The 19313-nt window shown below is 48.5% G+C and overlaps 2 protein-coding genes across 5 annotated transcripts; one reads left to right on the top strand and one right to left on the bottom strand.

The window, feature by feature from the left end:
- Positions 1–25: 25 nt before the first annotated feature.
- Positions 26–2597, top strand: LOC117639579 (adenine DNA glycosylase-like). 2 transcript variants are annotated; one of them, XM_034375396.1, is made up of 10 exons: positions 26–94; positions 180–235; positions 328–558; positions 624–811; positions 882–1073; positions 1149–1386; positions 1481–1520; positions 1630–1760; positions 1841–2145; positions 2243–2597. In XM_034375396.1, exons 2-10 carry the CDS (start codon positions 196–198, stop codon positions 2378–2380), a joined length of 1503 nt encoding a protein of 500 aa, XP_034231287.1. In that variant the 5' UTR covers positions 26–94; positions 180–195; the 3' UTR covers positions 2381–2597. The 2 variants fall into 2 exon arrangements, with proteins under 2 accessions (XP_034231287.1, XP_034231286.1); XM_034375395.1 differs by having other exon boundaries at positions 50–235.
- Positions 2590–17741, bottom strand: LOC117639580 (cyclin-dependent kinase 17-like). Of its 3 annotated transcripts, none has more exons than XM_034375399.1 (10): positions 17605–17741; positions 17423–17506; positions 8802–8920; positions 8392–8725; positions 8188–8309; positions 7997–8107; positions 7770–7903; positions 7456–7684; positions 7284–7374; positions 2590–7197 (listed from the first exon to the last, which is right to left on the bottom strand). In XM_034375399.1, the coding sequence occupies exons 4-10, from the start codon at positions 8576–8578 to the stop codon at positions 7067–7069; spliced, it is 1005 nt and encodes a 334-aa protein (XP_034231290.1). In that variant the 5' UTR covers positions 8579–8725; positions 8802–8920; positions 17423–17506; positions 17605–17741; the 3' UTR covers positions 2590–7066. The 3 variants fall into 3 exon arrangements, with proteins under 3 accessions (XP_034231290.1, XP_034231288.1, XP_034231289.1); XM_034375397.1 differs by lacking the exons at positions 17423–17506; positions 17605–17741 and adding exons at positions 16144–16403; positions 16770–17097; XM_034375398.1 differs by lacking the exons at positions 17423–17506; positions 17605–17741 and adding an exon at positions 16144–17097.
- Positions 17742–19313: the final 1572 nt, after the last annotated feature.

Here is a 19313-nt window from a genome sequence, read left to right as displayed (position 1 = left end):
AACTTTCAATGTGTTCGGTTGTTTGGTTGACAATGATATCGTCTGCTCCCGCCGTGTGAAAGTAAACACCACAACGCGCGGACGTAAAAAGCCTGTAGGTGCCCGGTTAGATGATATTTTTAATTTATTTAATGTATTTATTTATTAGATATCATTGAAAGCTGTGTTTTATTTTCGAGAACTTTGAGAGCAGTAATGGGACGGTCAAAGAAAACAGTCGGAAGGGGGTCTAAGCGTAAGTATCAGCCTAAATACAACTATTCTCACAGCAACAATTCGTTCAGCTCGGTCGCAATGTGTTGCTCACAAACTGACATTTCATGATAGGTCGTGCGAGCAGTTCTGAAGAGAGCGAGTATGAAGAAAAATCAACCGCATCAAAGCGTTCAAAAGGAAGGCCCCAACAAGCTGGAAGCATACACGATATCCATGAGTTCACTGAAGACGATGGGAAGGAATTCACGTCTTCTTTAGTGAACTGGTATAATAAGAACAAAAGGGACCTTCCATGGCGATCATTGTCTAAAAGTCTCTCGTCAACTGACAAGGCTTATTCAGGTGAGCAAGTAATTTCCTTTGTTACACCATATACAGTGTCTGACTATGTTCCTTTCCTATTTTAGTTTTGGTGTCAGAGGTAATGCTGCAACAGACACAAGTAGTAACTGTCATTCCGTACTACACAAAGTGGATGTCTCGTTGGCCAACTTTCAGCCATTTAGCCAAAGCGTCCCTTGAGGAAGTGAATGAAGTATGGGCTGGCATGGGTTATTACAGCCGCGCTAAACGTCTCTGGGAAGCAGCAAAGAAAGTATGTCCTATTATACTGACAGGCTGTCCTGTCTCTTAAAGTGTTAATGTTATCATCCTGATTCTACCAGGTTCACGAGGAATTGAATGCTCAAGTTCCATTGACAAGTGTGGAACTACAAGAGAAGCTGCCTGGTGTTGGTAGATACACTGCTGGTGCTGTGGCCTCCATTTCCTTTGGTGAAAAGGTAGCTGCTGTTGATGGCAATGTTGTAAGAGTGCTGTCAAGAGTGCGTTGCATAGGTGCTGATCAGACATCAAAGGTATCTTCAATTTCTTAGTTCCTCTATACTGCCGTCATAAATAAAATGAAGCATTAATTGTTGGGCATTTACCAGGTCGTTCTTGATCACATTTGGAAGTTATCTGAACAACTAGTACCCTCCAAAGAGCCAGGAAACTACAATCAAGCTATGATGGATCTTGGTGCCACTATTTGTACCCCCAAGAAGCCATCTTGCAAATCTTGCCCTGTGTCACATGTCTGTTTTGCTTACCAACGAACTCAACGAACAAATCCTTTAAAAGAATTACAGGTTGACTTATCTAAACCAGTTATAGAGGACATTGAAAATGGTAAGTACTTTCGGTACTGTGTAACTAGCATGTAATTATTTATACATATTTTTTTTAAAAGTACCGTCAAATATGTTAATGAATTTTTTTACAGTCCCCTGTAGTTTGTGCCTGAAACAGCCTTGGGATGCAGAGTAAGTGGATTTTGCGTGAACAAAAATCTTCAGTCTTGCTTGACTTTTTTTGAAAAACTTTTTACAGCCTGTTGCTTTATTTCTTCTTTTGATTGTTCTTTTTATTAAGGCTAGGAGTCATGAATTTCCCACAGAAAGCAAAGAAAGCACCACCCCGGAAAGAGGTGACTCTAGTTTGTGTTATTAATGCTTCTGATGGTGATAAGGATGAGTATCTCCTAGCAAAAAGACCTCAGGGTGGTAGGTATCTTTTACGCTGCTGTGGTGTGTAACAAAAATTTATCTTGTGAGCTGGAACTTTACATTTACATTTTACACAGGCTTATTGGCTGGTTTGTGGGAGTTCCCAAACATATTGTTTGGTAAAGAACGAAATGAAACTGAAGAAAGGACAGAGCTTGATGAAACGCTGCTGAGAAAGCAGTGGGGAGCAAGTAATTTTACAACTCAACCACATTTTGTTGGGGAAGTTCCACATGTGTTCTCACATATTCATCAATTATACGTCGTCTATTCACTAAGGCTCACTAAAAAATCTGACGTATCCAATAAAAGTGACACTGAAACGGTGTGGATGGACTCAGATGAGATCATGTCATCTGCCATTTCAACAGCCATGAAAAAGGTAAGGGGGGAAAATACCAGGCCATAAGCAGTATGCAGAAATGAGAGAAGAATGAAGTCCTCTTTGTCCGTAATTGCTAATGCTTCTGCTATTTCAGGTGTTTAACGAATTTACTGCTTCCAAAACAAAAGGAAGCCTTGGTAAGACAGGAAAAGGACGCCCAAGATCGAAGAAAACCAGTGTTGACACAAGTTCCAAAAAAGTTTCAGACTTCTTTAAGAAAATTGAAAAGTGAACTTTTTAGTAACTAATAAGTTTTTTAAAAGATAAGAGAATACAAACGCATGAATTAGACATAAACTATAAAGTAATGATGAGTTACGATTGTGTAGACCAATCAGAAGAAGTTGCAGCCCACATGTTTTGAGGGCAAGCAAGCAATGAGCAGATTTCCAATTTTAAACTTAGACCAGGACTGTGTGGTACAGAACAAATAAAAAGAAATTTAAGTATGGCTGAACTTTATTATACACACTTTTTTAACACACTTAAAACTTGAATGGCATTAACAGAGTTTTGGTAGATTTCAAAACAACATGAACACAATGAGGGGTAAAGTGCCTCAACATAAACTTTGTAAATTCGGTTGTTTTATATGATTAAATTTTATACATTTTACAAAAGATTGAGATACATATGCACTTTTGACACTACAGCTACAAAATCATCAGTATGAAGTGCATAGAAAATTGATGCTAGAATATTGTACGTCAAATCATTTCATAACGGTGAGAATAGCACATTCATTTGAAGGACTTGTATAATTTTTAAAAGTTGAAGGAATTTAGTGGCGTAGCGTAGTGGGCCAGATCCGGACACAACTGCTATCACGTACTGGCCACATTGTCTGCTTGATACCCTACACATCAACGAGCGTGAGTGCTCCTTCACAACTGCACCTTAATTACGGAGTAGTCAGGGCAAGCTCCTTCAACGCTCACCATCTATTTATTCTTCAGAAAGACCAATTCATGTATTGAATACTCCATCTTAGAAGTAATGAATCGTTCACTTCATTAAGCTATCTGGAATGCGACAATGTAGTGAATGTGCTAACCTTGAGCCACCTTGCATGAGCATGAATTTGATCTAACCTGGTTTGTAAGTACCAAACTTCAAGGATCGAACACATTTAAAAAAATCTATAACTCATAATTCTACACATATTTTTCTAATAAATATATTTAAACAACACTACAGTAACATTTTCCTATGCATAAAAAAAAGAAACAAAAAAACTGACGATTACACATGAAATATGTGGGCTTCCATCCCATAGATTCTACACAGATAAAAACTAACACAGCTTTTTATGTCTAGTGCAATTTTCATCGGTTTGGAAGGCATTAATTCAACTCAGTCTATAAAAAGGAGATTAACCAAATGGCAAAACTTATAGAACTACAATACGACACAATCATGAAACTAAAACAGTCACAGTACAAAAACCAAACACTCACGACACCATAATTAACAGCCAAAGTATGTTCTCTACAAGATGTTTAGGTTTGAAGTTCTTAAAAAAAAAAAAAAAAAAAAAAACAATAAAATATTGGGTGTTTCATCTTTACAGCATGAAATGAACACCAGTACAAAAATGAGAACTTTTGCCATAGTGAGAAACACACACATTCCCCTCAATTTAAGAAAGGGGAGTCAAAATTTTAAAACACAACAGAAGTATAACAATGTAAATGTGAATCATGTTTTCCATCATAACAAGTGTTTAAAAGTAGTTAGGCAAACATCTGGAATGAGAAGGGAAAATCCTCATGGATGATGCAGCTTAAAATCAATACTACACCAATCAATTACTACAAAATTCTCTAACATGCATGTTTTAATTACACAATGGTTTGGTGCAGAAAGTCATCAAGACACAATATTCATTTCAACAGAAAATCTAAAAGGTGTCATAGACTATGTGACATCCAACAATCTGACCATGTAATTTTGTGTTTGAATCTTTATCCAATTATCAGTTTTTCTTTCCACATGGCAAAACTTGGGAATTGTAACAAAGTTTATTGAAGTTGGGACGGAGAAATCTAACATATTCTGCTTTTCAAATAATGAAAACTAGACGAATAAAAGTAATTAATAAGACCATCTCCCACCCTGCAAGAAAGGGCAATTCACAAAACAATCCTTACATCAATAAAAAAAATATATAAGGAAAGAAATCAGTCATATGTGAAAGACAAGAAACACAAAAAAAATAACCCAACAGCACTGCCCCTTATGCTTTCTTCTGATAGGCTCGCTAGGAAAGCATGTTTTTGTGTATTACCAGCCCCTTTGTCTGAAGTGTTTTACTTTACATTTAGCACTCAGTACAAATTAGGAAAGACAACTCTTGCTCCTGTGATAAGATTTCATTTAGCAAGTTAGCAATTTAGACCAAAGTAACATTATTAGTAACATTGTATTGTCAATACAAATCGAAATGACACAAGAACTATAAGCAAACACAATAATTTGAAAACAAAGCTTAAGTTGCAAAGCTGTATGTCTCACTTATCATTTCTAAACAATATTGCTTGTATTCTTACGGATTACCAACCATTTATAAAGAAGCATACTATGGCAATCAAGAGCAGTCTTAAACATGGTTGGTACCGACATTGCATCTTCTTTGAGCAGCACACATCTAAACCTTAACATTATGATGGTATGATACTATTTGAGCCTAAATTGAAATATTTACACAATTTTTGGATGGATTTTATCTTTAAAAGAAAAGAGAGACAGGGAATTGGCCACATTAGAAGGAACAGTAGGGTTCTCACTCAGCATCTTTCAGTTACAAACCATGAAACAATAACCTCATTCCCATTTGCTCATGTAAAACAAAGGTGCGGAATTACTTTGGGTTGAATGTGACACTAAGATGTCTCAGTTCCAGGAACAAATCAGAAGAGGAAAAGAGATCAAGTCCCTTGTGTGAATAACATTAGGTCCATTTAAAAATATCCAGTCTATGTCATAAATGACACTCTTAGCAACACAGTGCAAAAGTAAATGATGAAGCTGGAGAAAATAAACTATGGCAATGAAAAAGGGAAAGGAAATGTGTAAATAAGGTTTTAGTTTCAGCGAGTTTCAGCTTAATTTGGATACATTTTCTTTTTGCTAGTACAAGCTACTTTGTTCGTTATTAGATTTGTTCTGACTTTGCCACAAACATAAAAATAAGAACTAAAAGTAACATTGCAGCCATGAAAATGGATTGTTGACAAAAGGAATGAAGTGTAGATAGTTGCAACAGTAATCTACTGTGGTAAGAACCTGAAAGAATATGGGGTACAAGAACAACCTCCACCTTGAGCAACATTCGCCACATATATTCCCTTGCTAATTGATGCTGACATCTATCCTGTGAAACTTATTCTGCCCTCACAGCCTACATTCAAGGACAGGAATAAATGAGCCCATTATTTAAGCAAAATTATTGGACGGATCTGATCAGAGAACATTTCATTTAATTTTGTACCTCATAAACAGATAGGATTGGTTCATGATCACATCAGGTCCAATGACATTAAACTTTGCACCTCTGACCTTAAATGATTTGGACGCAAGAAAAACTAACAATGAACAGCTTCTATTAAAATCATCATTTTAAGACATCTAAAATAGCTATTAAATAGACCTCAAAGAATGATATATGAATAAAAATACACACAGGTTTTAAGATAACTGGTTGTAGTTAATAATTCTCTGAAATTTAAATCTTAATTTTAAAATCCTTCATTAGCTGGGTATGAATGACACCATAACAGAGCTCACCAAAATCAGATATAAAATATAACATTTCACACAAAAATTTACATAACAATGCTAAACTTGCAGCAGATACCAACACAAAATAGGGGACAAAAGAGATGTTAACACATGCATACATACACTCATGCCAAAACAAGGAGGGTAAACAAAATATAACAGGACATACAGATTGCATACAACATGGCTTCACCAGACCTGATTCAGTTTAGACTGTTCACTTGTCATGTCGCACATGTACACACAAGGAATTCTGCATTTGAAATAGAAAAATGGACTTCTAAGGACATACAGCTCACACCACACAATTTATGTAAGATTTTTATAAAAAGAAATTGACAGATGCACTAACAGTCATAAATAATAATGGCTATTACTGGACAAGACATCCCATCTTCACACTTTCACGCCAAGTTGAGGTCTTTGCCATGGAGACCACAGCCCAATAAAAACCAGGTACGTACTACCAGGTGGTTCAGGGACACCAGGTGCGCCGAAAACGTATTAACTTCCCACAAATCAAGGGCAAAAGAAGATGGCAGCAGCGGCGGTGTGGTTAAGAAGTGGAGAAGAGACGACCCCGAGCGTAATTTGTAATTTATTAGTATTGTAGCCAATGCAAGTCATGCATTGATAGCCTAACTCAAAGCTTTCTTGATTAAAATTGTGGCAAAACTCAACGTCAGGTTTATTAAAAATTACAAGCATTACAGCTGCGATTGTGGCCCACTCAAAAACATTGGAAACTGAATAGAGTAAAGTCTCATTCATAAAATTCTGACAATCTCATCAAAGGGAGAAGTGTGAAAAAATAAGTCAAATGGGAACTAAGTATACAGAGTAGTTGCTGCAAACAATTATAGGATGTTGGCACATGTCAATTGATACAAATGGCTCCAAACACAAGGAATGAGAGATGAGACTGTGTAGCTTCTAGATCTCTTCTTACAACTGTTGATCCCAGTTCAGTGGCACCATGAAATACATGAATAAAGTACACCATTTTCGTCTCTTCATTTTCTTGCATTGACAACAGATTTCAAAATAGGAGCCTGGTCTAGTAGCGGACTGATCGCCCTATAGTCCTTGGCATCACAGATAATGAGAGCCTCATGGAGGCCTACATGACACTTATGTCTCATAAAAGCATACTTTGTCGGCGGGGTATATTGGCGGTATTGGTTTTAGTGAAGATACCTGATGACCGGTATGACCGGTACCCAGGGTCTCTAGATAGCTTCAGTCCAGGCAATGTGAAGATAGATGTCACTACAAAAAAGACAAAAGGTAATGAGAGTGAGCATGGTCTTAAGAGGATGTGAATTAGCACTAGTAAAGAATTTTGGTTCCCATACCATCAGGTAATTTGTGAACACCCGGACCTAAACAAGAGAAGTAGGGATGTTTCATTGCCTCAGCTGCTGATATCCGCTTCTTAGCTTCATACTGTGGGATTTTAAAAAAAAATTATTAAAGTAAGATAAAAACTTGACATAACTTCAGCCGAATCATGACATCAGAACTTACAAGCAGGAACTTAGATAAAAGATGTTTTGCATCTTTGTCAAGCCTAGGAGCCCTTGACAAAAGAGGTTCATTACGAGGGGCACGATAATTTTTTTCATAAATCTCTGTTAGAGGTCCTACAGGAGGGGTCCCTAATGCTCGGAAAATCAGTCCTAGCTGTTCTTCTGCCGTTGAACCAGGGAACAAAGGTCTACCACAAGCCATTTCATAGAAGATGCAGCCAACTCCCCTGAAATGATACAAGGCCATTAAAACTCTCTGTCAAACACATCACTGAAAAGTCTATAAGGCATATTTAAGTTATTGAAACAAACCACATGTCTATTTGCGTTGAATATTCTGTGCACCCTACAAGTACATCTGGTGGCCTATACCAGAGGGTAACCACTTCATTTGAGTAAGTCTTAGTGGGTACAGACTTTGCTCTTGCTAGCCCAAAATCTGCCAGCTGCCAAGTGAATTAGATAGTAAGTGCTTCAAACAGACAAAAAACTAAAGGAATACCAACTCTAAAAACAATTTCTGATTAAACTGCACATACCTTAAGCTCTCCTTTCTCATTAATAAGAAGATTTTGAGGTTTCAGGTCTCTGTGTAAAATGCGTCTTTGGTGACAGTAGGCAAGACCCCGAAGCAATTGAAACAGGAACAGCTGTGTCAAGAGGTGAGCAAATTAGGAAATACACTTGAATTGATAAAATACCAGATGAAAGTATATAAAACAATACTCACCCTAACATTGTTCATACTCAATATATTGCCACAGTCTTCCATGTATTGTTTCAGGTCTTTTTCCAAATATTCAAACACAAGGGTGAGATGATTTTCAGTGTGAATGATGTCATGAAGTGTTACTGAAAAGATGGTACAAAAAGAAAAATTTTACAAACCCTTTAAATTAACTTCAAAAAACTTTCAATTCAATTGTATATTTACCAATATTTGCATGCCGAAGGTCTTTGAGCAGAGACACCTCTCTGATGCCAGTGCAGGGAGCACCCTCGTCAGGTTCTAGCATAATTTCTTTAAGGGCTACAAGATTATCAGTGAGGCGTGACTTTCCTTTGAAAACCGTGGCGTATGTTCCTTGGCCTAGTTTGTCAAGTTTTGTGTAAGTTTCCATCCGGCCGAAACCGATCTCGGAGAGTGACTGCCTTCTTGTTGCTCTACTGAGAGGTCCGTCAATAGTAGGACTAACATTTTGCTTAGCAATAAATGATTCAGGTAAATGCAGATCAGCCGGCAGCGACAACCGTTTGTTTATGTCTTGCTGTATTGACACAAGAAGCACAATTAGGTAAAACCAGTAAAATATTGAAACATTTGCTGAGATCTAGAACACTTACTTCACTAAGTCTTCTATTCTTGGGGCGTAATTTAACAGGTGAGACCACATCATCTGAGGCACCAGATGCTTCCTCAGATTCTCCATCTGAACCAATGCGCAAATTTTCGTGCAAGACACCTGAAATCAGAAGAAACAATAACAAACATTAGCAATAAGCTCTCTAAAATGGGCCTTTTATCCCTTTTATTTCTCCTCATTTTCTGAATCTGTCCCCATAGCCTTGGGTGGGTCGCACCCCGAGCACGAAAGGAAACAGAATCGAAGATGGGGAGAGGGCGGTAGGGTTGTCGGGCTGTCAGTCCTCCGAACACGGTGCCCTCCGCCGCTGCCCTTGGCCAGGCCTGCCTGCTTGCTTGCCACAGTGCTCCATTCCCTTGCCCTTCCTTGCCCTCAGCCTGTGGCTTACACTGCCCTACCGCAGGCCTCGGCTCTGAGACCTGCCCTTCCCTTCCGCGACACTGCTCTTTAACAGGCTAGTGGGCGGTGGTGGTTGGGGGAAGGACAGGGGGGGGGGGGCTTAGCGGCCTGACAAGGGCGTAGCGGAATGAGGCGCACTGTGTGTAAGACAGAGAGAGCTGCTGAGTGAGTGCACGTGCGTGTACTACGTGCACGTACAATGTGTAATGTGTGTGGAGGGGGGGGGGGGTACTCGCGGCCTGGCGGCCCTATCCCTTGGGGCCCTGGCTGGAACCCTGCGCGGCGCCCGGCACGGAGCGGAGCGGCCAACAAGGCCCTGAGCAAGGCGGCAAGGCCAACGATATGCCAATACTACACTGTCAGCTCGCGCTAGCTCGCTAGCTGCCACCCTCGCCGAGCCCCCGGCAGCCGCCCCGGCCCCGGGCCCCGGCCGGCGGCAGGGCGCCGGAACATCGCGCTGGCACACTGCTACGCGCTGCACCGTTCCCGGAAGCAGCCCCGCGCCGCCACGCCGCCATGCCACGACAACCCTCGCGCCGAGTCGAAGCGAGTGACGTCAGCGGCCAGAGGGCTGAAGGGGCGGGGGGGCGTGGGGGGCGCCGTGCAGTGTGGCGCGCGCTGGGCCCCCGCGCTGGGCCCCCTCACCGCGCGCACCGGGGGTGGGGGCGTGACGTCACGGGCTGACTGGCAAGTGGCAAAGGGGATCATCTCCGTCGGCGCGGGCTGCGCGGGCCAGCGCAGGAGACGCGGCGCACGGCAGAGTCCTATCTCTCTGGCCGCGGACCGCGCGAGGGACCGCGGAGCGGAGGCTGGCTTGGGGCAAAGTGCCACGGTTTGCGACGCGTGCCATTACCAGCGACAGGCCTGCCCCGCCGCAGCAGAGAGCGGCCCTGACCGTAGATAAGGCACACTGCATGTGAGTCAACCCCGGAGCGAATTGGCCGGCCAAGTCCCTGGCCGCCCTATGGCCACAGCCCGCTGCCTTCCGTCGCTCTGTCTCTCTCGCACTCGCGGCGCGCGCCGTACGGGTGCGAGAGAGACAGGGCCACTGTTTGGAATGAGCCCCGTCCCATCCGGCCTTGACTAACTTGCCTCTTTGATGGCGATAGCCGTGCCATGAGCGCGCTGATACGTACCCCGCCACGCCACGCCACGCGACCCACGGCCATAAGGCCCACAACTACCAACTGTCCCATGACTATCCCCGATGGTCCGGCCTAGCCGGCCTAGCCAGGCCGGCGTGAATCACAAGCAGGCTGTCTCTCTCGCACCCCTACGGGGCCACGGGCCGCCCCGCGAGTGCGACAGAGACAGAGTGAGCCTGGCGGGCGACAGGCCGGGCATAGCGCAGCATAGCGCCACAGGGCTGCGCGCAGCTCGCGTCGCCCGCGTTGCATGCACCGAGTGGAATGCTAATCCCTGCAGGATTACCGATAGTGCCGTCTGCGCGCAGTGGGCCAGAAGACCGGCGGAGGCGGCCGAAACTCTAGACGCGTTTTGAGCTCCGGCGTCGAAGCGAGCGTGTGACCCCACCAATGGATTCCTCGTTCGAAGAGCAATCCATTGGTGGGGTCACACGTTCGGTTCGAGTCGCATTAAGCGACTCTGGAGCTCGCAACGCGTCTAGAGTTTTGTCCGCCTCCGCCGGTCTTCTGGCCCACTGTGCTGCGGCCCGCTGCACTTGGGCCCTTGCACGGGCCTGTGGCTTTGGGCCGCCGCCCCCCCCCCCCCAAGATGGGCCCATTCCCATACAGAAGCCCCCGTGCCGTCCCGTCCCGCCGAGATAGCGCCCCGCGGCCTAGCGTCCCGCAAACAAGCTGCACACTACACTGCAGGAGCCTCGCCCGCAAACAGACTATACGGGCCGCGGCCCGGCAAACAGCCACTACACTGCCCTCGCTGCCCCGGCCAGCAGGCCCGACTCGAAAAGGCTCTCCAAAAGGGGTGAGAAAGACAACGGCTTGGGACACTGTTCCGGCAGTACTGTCGGAGGTTTGTAGGGGAGCAATCGATACAAGAGAAAACCGCGGGATTTTGCCCTGGTTCGAACCTTGAAACCCTTGCCTGCTCCAACAGGCAAGCAGGCACGTGGGCTGCTTCGCGTCCTTTGCGCTCCGCGAAACACAACGTGTGCGCCGCGATTCGATCAGTCCGAGGGCCGTGGGCGGCCAGGCAGGGGCACTGTACAAATCAGTGCAGCAGTGCGCATAATGAGCTGTCAGACAAGTCCAACTCTATCCTGGACTTCCCCAGCCACTAGCAGTGCGGGTCCTTCCCTGGGCGCCCGTGAGTAGGCAACCCACACCACGCCGGACTTCGATTTGCAAAGAAAAGGTGTGTCAGTACTTGGCGCTCGCGCTGCACCTGAGGTACTCCGGTGTTGAGACAGTCACACTGCGAGTATTAAAACGTCGGGCGGCAGGTCGTCTGTCTCTGTCAGACGCCAGCCAGCGCCATCGGCCATATCGCGCACTAGTCGGTCCGAGTCTGTCCGAGTCGGCCGCACAATGGCCAGAGGGACACAAATCACTTTGGGAGCCGAGCCAGAGCCAGAGCCGCCGCAGGCAGCCGCAGGCATCGCCTAGGCAACATTGCTGCCAGCGCCAAGATTGTTTTGTCAAAAGACATTCCTCAAAATGTCGCTCGACGATTATACACTTTTTATCGCCCACTACACGGCCTGCTCATCGCGGGGAGCTGAGTCCGACCGCGCCACTGCAAGTTCGTCCACCTGGACTGGACGTTTCCAGTCGTCCGATCCCGCCAAAATTTTTTATGTGAGTAGCAGAGCTACGCGAAGCACGTCCAGGCGACCGCTTTCAGTATGCAGGAATAGTCTACATTTTAGTGCGCGGTTATAGGCCGGCTCCACTTTACATGTTCTCGTAAAAAATTACAAAACTTTTCTTTTTTTTTTCAAGTCTGCCTTTTATTTTTTTTCCTGTGCCGTCTCGCTGAGCCAGACGGACCGGCGTGGCCGGGCGTGGCGAGGCGTGGCGCGGACGAGACCAAAGTCCTGGCCAGTCAACTCTATTTTTACAAATTTCCGTTTCCACGACTTCGAGCTTGCCGCCTGCCTGCTCGACTCCAACCTGCCACCCAATCAATCCGGACTGCAGACCGATTCCGAGAGTCGTTTTCGTCGCTCCGTCTCTCTCGCACTCACGGGGCGTTCCGTGGGCAGAGCGAGCCGGCGAGAGGGAACCACGACAAGCGTCGCTGCTCTCGGGCCGTACAAACGGCCGGGGACTGGACGGAGACACAAGGGTGGCATGGGCTGGCATGGGCCCCAGGAGGAAAGGCGAAAGGAAGGGGGGGGGGGAGGCAAGGCCAACCAGTGGCCGGCGAGTGCGTTGTACTGGCCGCCCTGCCGGCGTGCTCCCAGCGCTTCCAGGTTGCAGCCGGTCCGTGTCCATGCAGCCTGCTCCGCCTGCTCACAGTGGGCCAGAAGACCGGCGGAGGGGGACAAAACTCTAGACGCGTTTTGAGCTCCAGAGTCGCTGAATGGAACTCGAATTGAACGTGTGGCCCCACCAATGGATTGCTCTCCGCACGAGGAATCCATTGGTGGGGTCACACGGTCGGTTCGAGTCCTGTTTAGCGACTCTGGAGCTAAAAACGCGTCCAGAGTTTTGGCCGCCTCCACCGGTCTTCTGGCCCACTGTGCTGCTCCGCCTGCTCTGGACTCGACTCGCGCGGACCAAGGAAGCAGAGAGCGCCCGTAAATTCCTTCCAAAAGCAAAGAGAGCGAAAATCGATCCGAGAAAAGTGATACTGGACTGCTCCAGAACGACGCGGGGGACGGGGTGGGGCACAGTGTGGGCGCGATAGTAGCGAGCGTCCAACGACAGCGGTGTACAGTGTGGGACAAACAGAGAGGGAGGGAGAGAGAGAAAGTAAAGATGAAATAATAACTATATTGGTACCACCGCCATGCGGACCATGACTGATAAGAACCGTTGATAAGCTCTGAACGGTGCCTTATCATCTCTCTCTCTCCCTCTCTCTCACTCTCCAATTTCTCCGCGCCCCTCCCACACACGTGTTGTGCTCCATTCGCAGCCTATTTCCAACGACACTCAGATCACTCGCGTGGAAACGCGGAGCGGAGCCGAACTGTCTCCCTCGCACTCCGAACGGCACGCCCCGCGAGTGCGAGAGAGACAGGGCGACGAAAGCGGCGTTCGCTCAGCCTGCAGCAGCGGGCTCGCCACGCGAAGAGCCCGCCCACGCCTCGTCCCAGTGCAGCGCGCAGCGCAACGGGGCCCGATTTTCAACGACTGCCCCACCCCCGAAAAATACATGAAACCACGAAAAACGCAGAAAGGCCGCGTTACGCATGCAGGCGGCACACCCCGCTCGGCGCGCCGGCCGTCTGGCGCGCGCTTCCTCCCCGACGACATGAGGGGCATAAGTGATAAGGCAGCCGGGCGGCGAGGCCCGTGGCCGCCACGGCCCCCCTGCGCCCCCCTGGCTCTGACCCGCGCATGGCCGGCGGCGACACGACGGTCTCCGGCCGGCCGGACGCACGGGGATCAGGAAGACCCCACCTGCACCACGGCCTACGCGGCCTGCACGCCGGCAGGGCCGGCAGCCAGCGCTCGATTAGATAAGCCGCACCGGGGCCGCACCGCACCGGCTGCACAAACACAACGCCGTCATTCAGAAGCTTCCCACCGCCCTCTGCCCCGGGCCGGCGTGGCGCGTGGTCGCGTCTGTCGCGTCGCGGCGCCGGCGGCGTGCTCGGGGGGCTCGGGGCAGGCCGGCAGTGCCGCCAGCACGACGCGTTGCTGGGCGCGCCGGTGGTACTTCCCTGCGAGCCTCCCCCGTGGTGGTCCTCCCGAACTCATGGCTGACCCTCGGCAACCCCTACTGCAGAGTACCGGAGAGTCCTTCTTCGTCGCCCTGTCTCCCTCGCACCCTGAGGGGGCGGGCCGCGAGTGCGAGAGAGACAGGGCGACGAAAGCGCCGCCCGCAGGCTAAGCCCGCCACGCTGCACTGCGCTGCATCGCGCTCTGGCTGAGAATGAGAACGGTGAACAGTGCAGTGGAGGCATCGACAATTATCATTCCCCTCCCCGCCTGCCGGCTGCCGGCCTCGGGGCCTAAGGGGCTGGGCCCGGCGCCGAGCTAGACGGAGGCGCCGCGCCAGAGCAGCCAGCCAGCAGCCAGCCAGGGCCAGGTGCCCCTCTAGGTGCCTGCGGCCGCATTAGCGCGAGCAGCGCAGAGCAGCGCAGAGCAACGGCACCAAAATGACAGAAAAACAACAAACAAACGTTTGCGCAATGGCAGCCGCATGGGACGCCCAAATGCCTCGGCGCCTGCCTGGGTGCCCTGGGTGCCTTTCCCTTTGCCATTGTTCTGGAAGCAAGCGCAGAGCGACATCACTTTCCTATCGACGGCCGCCACGCCTCCGGGACTGTGTGACTGTGTGACTGCACAGTGGCACGGCTAGACTAGGCCAGCCCCGCTGCCGTTCGGTTCGGCGAGTTAGCACGGCCGGCACGGCCAAGCTCGGCCGGGGTGACAGGGTTCAAGGCTGCGGCGGCAGAGTCCTGAGTCGCCAGGGAGCCCCAAGCAGTGCTCAGCTCCGCTCAGAGGGTGACTAACACCAAACAACGCCGGTTTTTCGCGCGCGGAGCGACCCCAACTTGAGAACGGGGTCAAAATGCGCCCGCTGCGTACTTTCCCCCACAAAAATAGAACAGGAGAGCTTGAAGCGAATCCCCACTGGCGTGGACTTGTGCTATCAGAGGCGGAATGGGCAAGCCGGCCGGGCAGGGCGGCCAACTGGCGGCCTTGCTATCGATGGGGTCAGTTCCGCCGATATCGAAGTACAGTTGGACACGCAAGCTGGTGCAAACTCAAACGGGGCGCGCCCTTACATTGTAGCATTCTCGTTTTATTTTTCCATCTTTTACTAGAGTCGAGCTGGCCGAGCTCGGTAGCGGGGCTCAGACCCCCTCCCAGACCCGCGGCACGAGCCGGCTGCGCCATGGCTGCGCGCTGCGCCGAGTGCACCGAGTGCACCAGTTGCACCCGTTGCCCGTTACCGGGGGCACACTGTGGGGCACTGCAACTGCATCGGGCCTACACTGCAGCCCACCGCCGCACCTGCAGTCCTGCACGGCAGCGCCCAGGCTGCAGCAGCAGCACTCCCGCGCCGCGGCCCTGCATATGCACAATGCGCTCCACCATGTCCATGTGGGTGTTTATTTTTAGTGGCCTGGCGCAGCGCGGCGCAGCGCAGCCACGGCAACCCCACGTCCACATCCACGTCCGCGCCCGCCTCGCAGGCTACAGGCTGCAGCAGATCCAGGCAGGAAGCAGCTGGGACGTGCGCTGTGCTGCAGCAGCGGCGGCGGTGGCGGCGGCAGCTGCCGGGGCCCACGGTGGCTTGGCTGGGCCGGCCGGCGGGGCCTAGAGGGGGACCGGGCACGCCGGGCAAGCCGAGGCAGCGCAGGGCCAGAAGCCAGAAGGCAAGGCCAGCACAGGGGCAGAACGCCCAACGTGGGCGGCTTGATCCCCGCAGAGCGAAGCAGTGCAACGCCCCGGCGCGCCCCGGCCCGGCCCGGCCCCGGCGAGCAGGCCAACAACATCCAACATGCAGGATCAAAAATCTCAACACTCTCCCTCGTTGACATCTGCCACAGCACATGCGGTGGATTCAGTCCCCTTGCGGCACAGTTCAATGGGAGATAACCACTCAAGAAGATAGACACTAGAGCAGCTTCATAGACTCACATTTCAACTAGAGTTTAAAATAACTGGACTCAACATTTACTGTCGATTTCAATTTTAAAAGCAATAATAATTTTTTGGGTAATCATATACAACGAGTCAATCATTATTCAACCCTCACTTCAGTCCACCAATACAACTCTTTTCAACACATAGAAGGTCCCCAGAAGAGTTAAGGCTTACCTAGTGTTAGACTTTTGGAGGCTTTCATAGACGACTTTCGTCTATGTTCGCCTAGGGCTGCAAACCAGTTTGATATCTTGAGGGCATCACCGGTAAAGGAACTGAAGGTGCTACTCTTGTGTAGAGCTTTGATATCCATGGTTGCACTTGTGTCTTTGATGCACAGTCACTGACTAATTCACTGTCATTTTCAAATAGATTGACTTTTGAGGATTTAAGACCTCTCGGTTGAAATTAATTGCCGGCTTGGAGCTTAAGGTCTGAAAGAGTGAAATTGAGGCTTCTGAACGAAAGGAAGGTGGTAAAAGCTACAAAACCAAACTTCATGTACTTGTCAACAAGGTAATATCAGGGTTTTGTTTGTGCTACAATGGCACATTAAATTAAATTTACAAAAAACAAAAACTGTACGACAGATTTAAATAAAAAATTGGGGTATTATAAATTTTAACTGGTAGTTAAAAGGGGCTTAAATATCAGAACTGGGAAAAAAGATTCTATCAGACAATAAATGAAGTACATGTGAAAGAGGTTAGGCGCCCGTAAAAAAAGGGCCTCAATTTTGTTGTTTGCAATATGATGCTAATAAACACACCCTACATACGAGAAAAGCCTTTGAACTTCACCTTCCAGACGACAAAGCGCCGTTTTCCACCGAATTTCACTCAAAATTGCGGCTGTTTAGGGGAGACGTCTTCTGCTGACGGCCAAGGGCTACCTTTCTTTTGTTTTCACACAACCCTGGCACTCGGCACAGAAAATGCGTCCACCGCCAGACAAAGGCGACTCGAGCCCAAATTTAAACGCGAGCACGGGAAGCACTCGATTGCACTCGGGGAATCAGGCTGGAGTCGTCGGCCGAGAGTCTAACATCGGCGGGGACTGAGGAATATTGCGAGGGTGAGCCTTCCACCGCACTCCACTGGGGACTGGCGAGGCGACTGACTGCCACAGGGGCTGGGTAGGCAGACCGCCCGCCACACCAGAAGGGAAGGGAAGGGGAGGGAAGGGGTGGGGGAACGGGACTCCGCGCTGCCAACCAAAACACCGCACACCCACCCCTTCATTCTTTCATGCATTGCTCCCCGGGGAAATGAATGAATGACTCCGAGATTCAAAGACTTGGCCCCCGTACCGCTGAATTGGATCGTTCTACTCTCGGTCTATGATATTTGGAACTCAGCGAACCAAAATAAAGAGAGCCCAAGCTCCACAGCTGGATTGGATAACTAAATCATCCAGTTAAAAAAAAATATTCAAAAATAAATTTAGTTTTTACCTCCGTGGCCAGTTTCTAGAATTTGAGAATGAGATGATGATAATTTTCTTCCAAACTCTGAGAAAGATGGTAGGACATGTACTCCTAAAAACACAAGATATTTTAATTACAAGTGGTGAACAGCTGGAAAAACGTGGAATGAAGGACGGAAACCAACCAAAAGTAGAAATAAAATATCTTACCATTTTCTTTGACTTCAGCACCATCTTCAATGGTAAGATGTTCAGCAAGCTCAGATAGCGATCCTTCAATACTGAATCGGAACGTTGGGACAAACGCCGACGAATGCGCTTTAAACTCATACTCGAAGAGTTTGGCACGGCGAATCAAGGGTCAGCAAACCTGAAGAGCAAAATAATAATGAATATCATCTGCTCAAAATGAATGAGTGAATACCCTTAATAAAGCAAGAATGAAAGAGAAAGAATCTTCAAAAAGTACAGTAAGCAGACAAAATTTTTGACTTAAGCATCTGTTGCAAGAATAAGAGGTACCAATGAAGAAGCTTGGCTCAACATAAAATGCAACCAGTCAAAGAAATGTCCTTCACGGGAACAATCCAATTTGGTCTGTCACTAATGCTCCATGGTATGTGTATTTTCAATTTTAATGAGATGAAATTCCATCAGGGTACAGGTGTCTGCATGCACTGTACGCTTATGAGGACACGCCTGGCCAAGTGAAAAATAACTACAAGAAGGTGGAGAACTAATGTCCCTGAGATGCCGGTGCCGAAATCCAATGCCCAATGCCACATTCATTACTAACCAAAGTTTTAACGACGGTTTGGTGCAAGTCTTCTTTCGATGGGAATCGGTGACGTCAAACAGTTAAATCGCAACATAAAGTGGAGCAGGGCTAAGGGGTGTAGGAAGAGGAGCGTTCGAAGACTTGAGGCCAAAGGGAGTCAGAACCAACACAAAAATAAAACGGAACAAAAGGATTACTTGTACACACTTTGTTTACCTGCCATTTTTCATTTTGGCAACATTAACGAGCGACAGTGCTGCGCTCTGGTGGTCATAATGTGCACTGCTCACCGCCTTCCTCGAGTTCACCTTCTCTTCCGACCGCAAGGCGGCGGTGCACGGAGCAGCGGCAATTTCAAATATCAAAATCCGACTGCTCTCTGTACATGTTCAATGAAAAGTCACAATTGTGTTGTGCGACGTGACTGAAGGCCTGTCAGATACGTAGAGGTTGCGTTTTCTTTGTGTGTCTCGGGGCTCTCTTAGTTCTCGCAAAAATGAAAATTAATACAATTTGTTTTATTTTGTTTTTTGTGTTCGTGTTCCACCAATAGGAGAACTTTGTTCAATTTCCTCCAGCCTCCACTAAAAAATGTGTTGTTTTGTTTGTTCATTTTTTTAGGATAATTAAAATTAAAGTTAAGCACTGGCAGGTGCATAAGAGGCGTGTAAACGGGTAAACTTGCAGACGACTGTTTGTCCGAATCTTGATTCAGTGCCGTTTGCCTTTCCCAGGGCCGGCCCGGCCGTGACCGTGTTTGTCTCGAGCACAGTGTGCTGACCTTGCCGTCAGGACTTGAGGACCGGCAGGTGCTCACGCCCATCGTCCTCCTGGTGGACGTGAGACGTGCGGGCAGGGCGGGCCGGGGCGTCCAAAGCCAGGGGCGGCGAGGCGGTTTGGCAACAACAACTTTCCACAAAGATTGCATGCTTCCCCCCATAAAGCGGGAAGAGGGAGGGGCCCAGAGGGGCCGATGTAGGTCGCCGTCCTGGAGGCCTGGGGCCCTGGGGTGCCCGGGGGGCCCTGAAGCCCGCAGGGGTTGGTGGAGCCGTTGTTCGATCGGGGCTGCGACGCCGCGACGCACCCCCGGGCCGCCCCGCGCCTTTCCGGAGGGGTGTGATGATGAGCAGAAGGCCGCCGT

This window comes from Thrips palmi, unplaced genomic scaffold (assembly GCF_012932325.1).
Source record: "Thrips palmi isolate BJ-2018 unplaced genomic scaffold, TpBJ-2018v1 HiC_scaffold_11, whole genome shotgun sequence".
Lineage (NCBI taxonomy): Eukaryota > Metazoa > Arthropoda > Insecta > Thysanoptera > Thripidae > Thrips > Thrips palmi.
Note: the sequence above shows the minus strand (reverse complement) of the source record. Positions and strands in the feature narration are given on the sequence as shown.

Coding starts and splice junctions, on each gene's coding strand:
- LOC117639579 (XM_034375396.1), top strand. CDS start 196: ATGGGACGGTCAAAGAAAACAGTCGGAAGGGGGTCTAAGC. Junction 559..623: donor AACTGACAAGGCTTATTCAG/GTGAGCAAGTAA, acceptor TTCCTATTTTAG/TTTTGGTGTCAGAGGTAATG. Junction 1,387..1,480: donor TATAGAGGACATTGAAAATG/GTAAGTACTTTC, acceptor ATTTTTTTACAG/TCCCCTGTAGTTTGTGCCTG.
- LOC117639580 (XM_034375398.1), bottom strand. CDS start 16,282: ATGGATATCAAAGCTCTACACAAGAGTAGCACCTTCAGTTCCTTTACC. Junction 8,921..16,143: donor CTCCAAAAGTCTAACACTAG/GTAAGCCTTAAC, acceptor TTCTGATTTCAG/GTGTCTTGCACGAAAATTTG. Junction 8,726..8,801: donor AGAATAGAAGACTTAGTGAA/GTAAGTGTTCTA, acceptor GTGTCAATACAG/CAAGACATAAACAAACGGTT.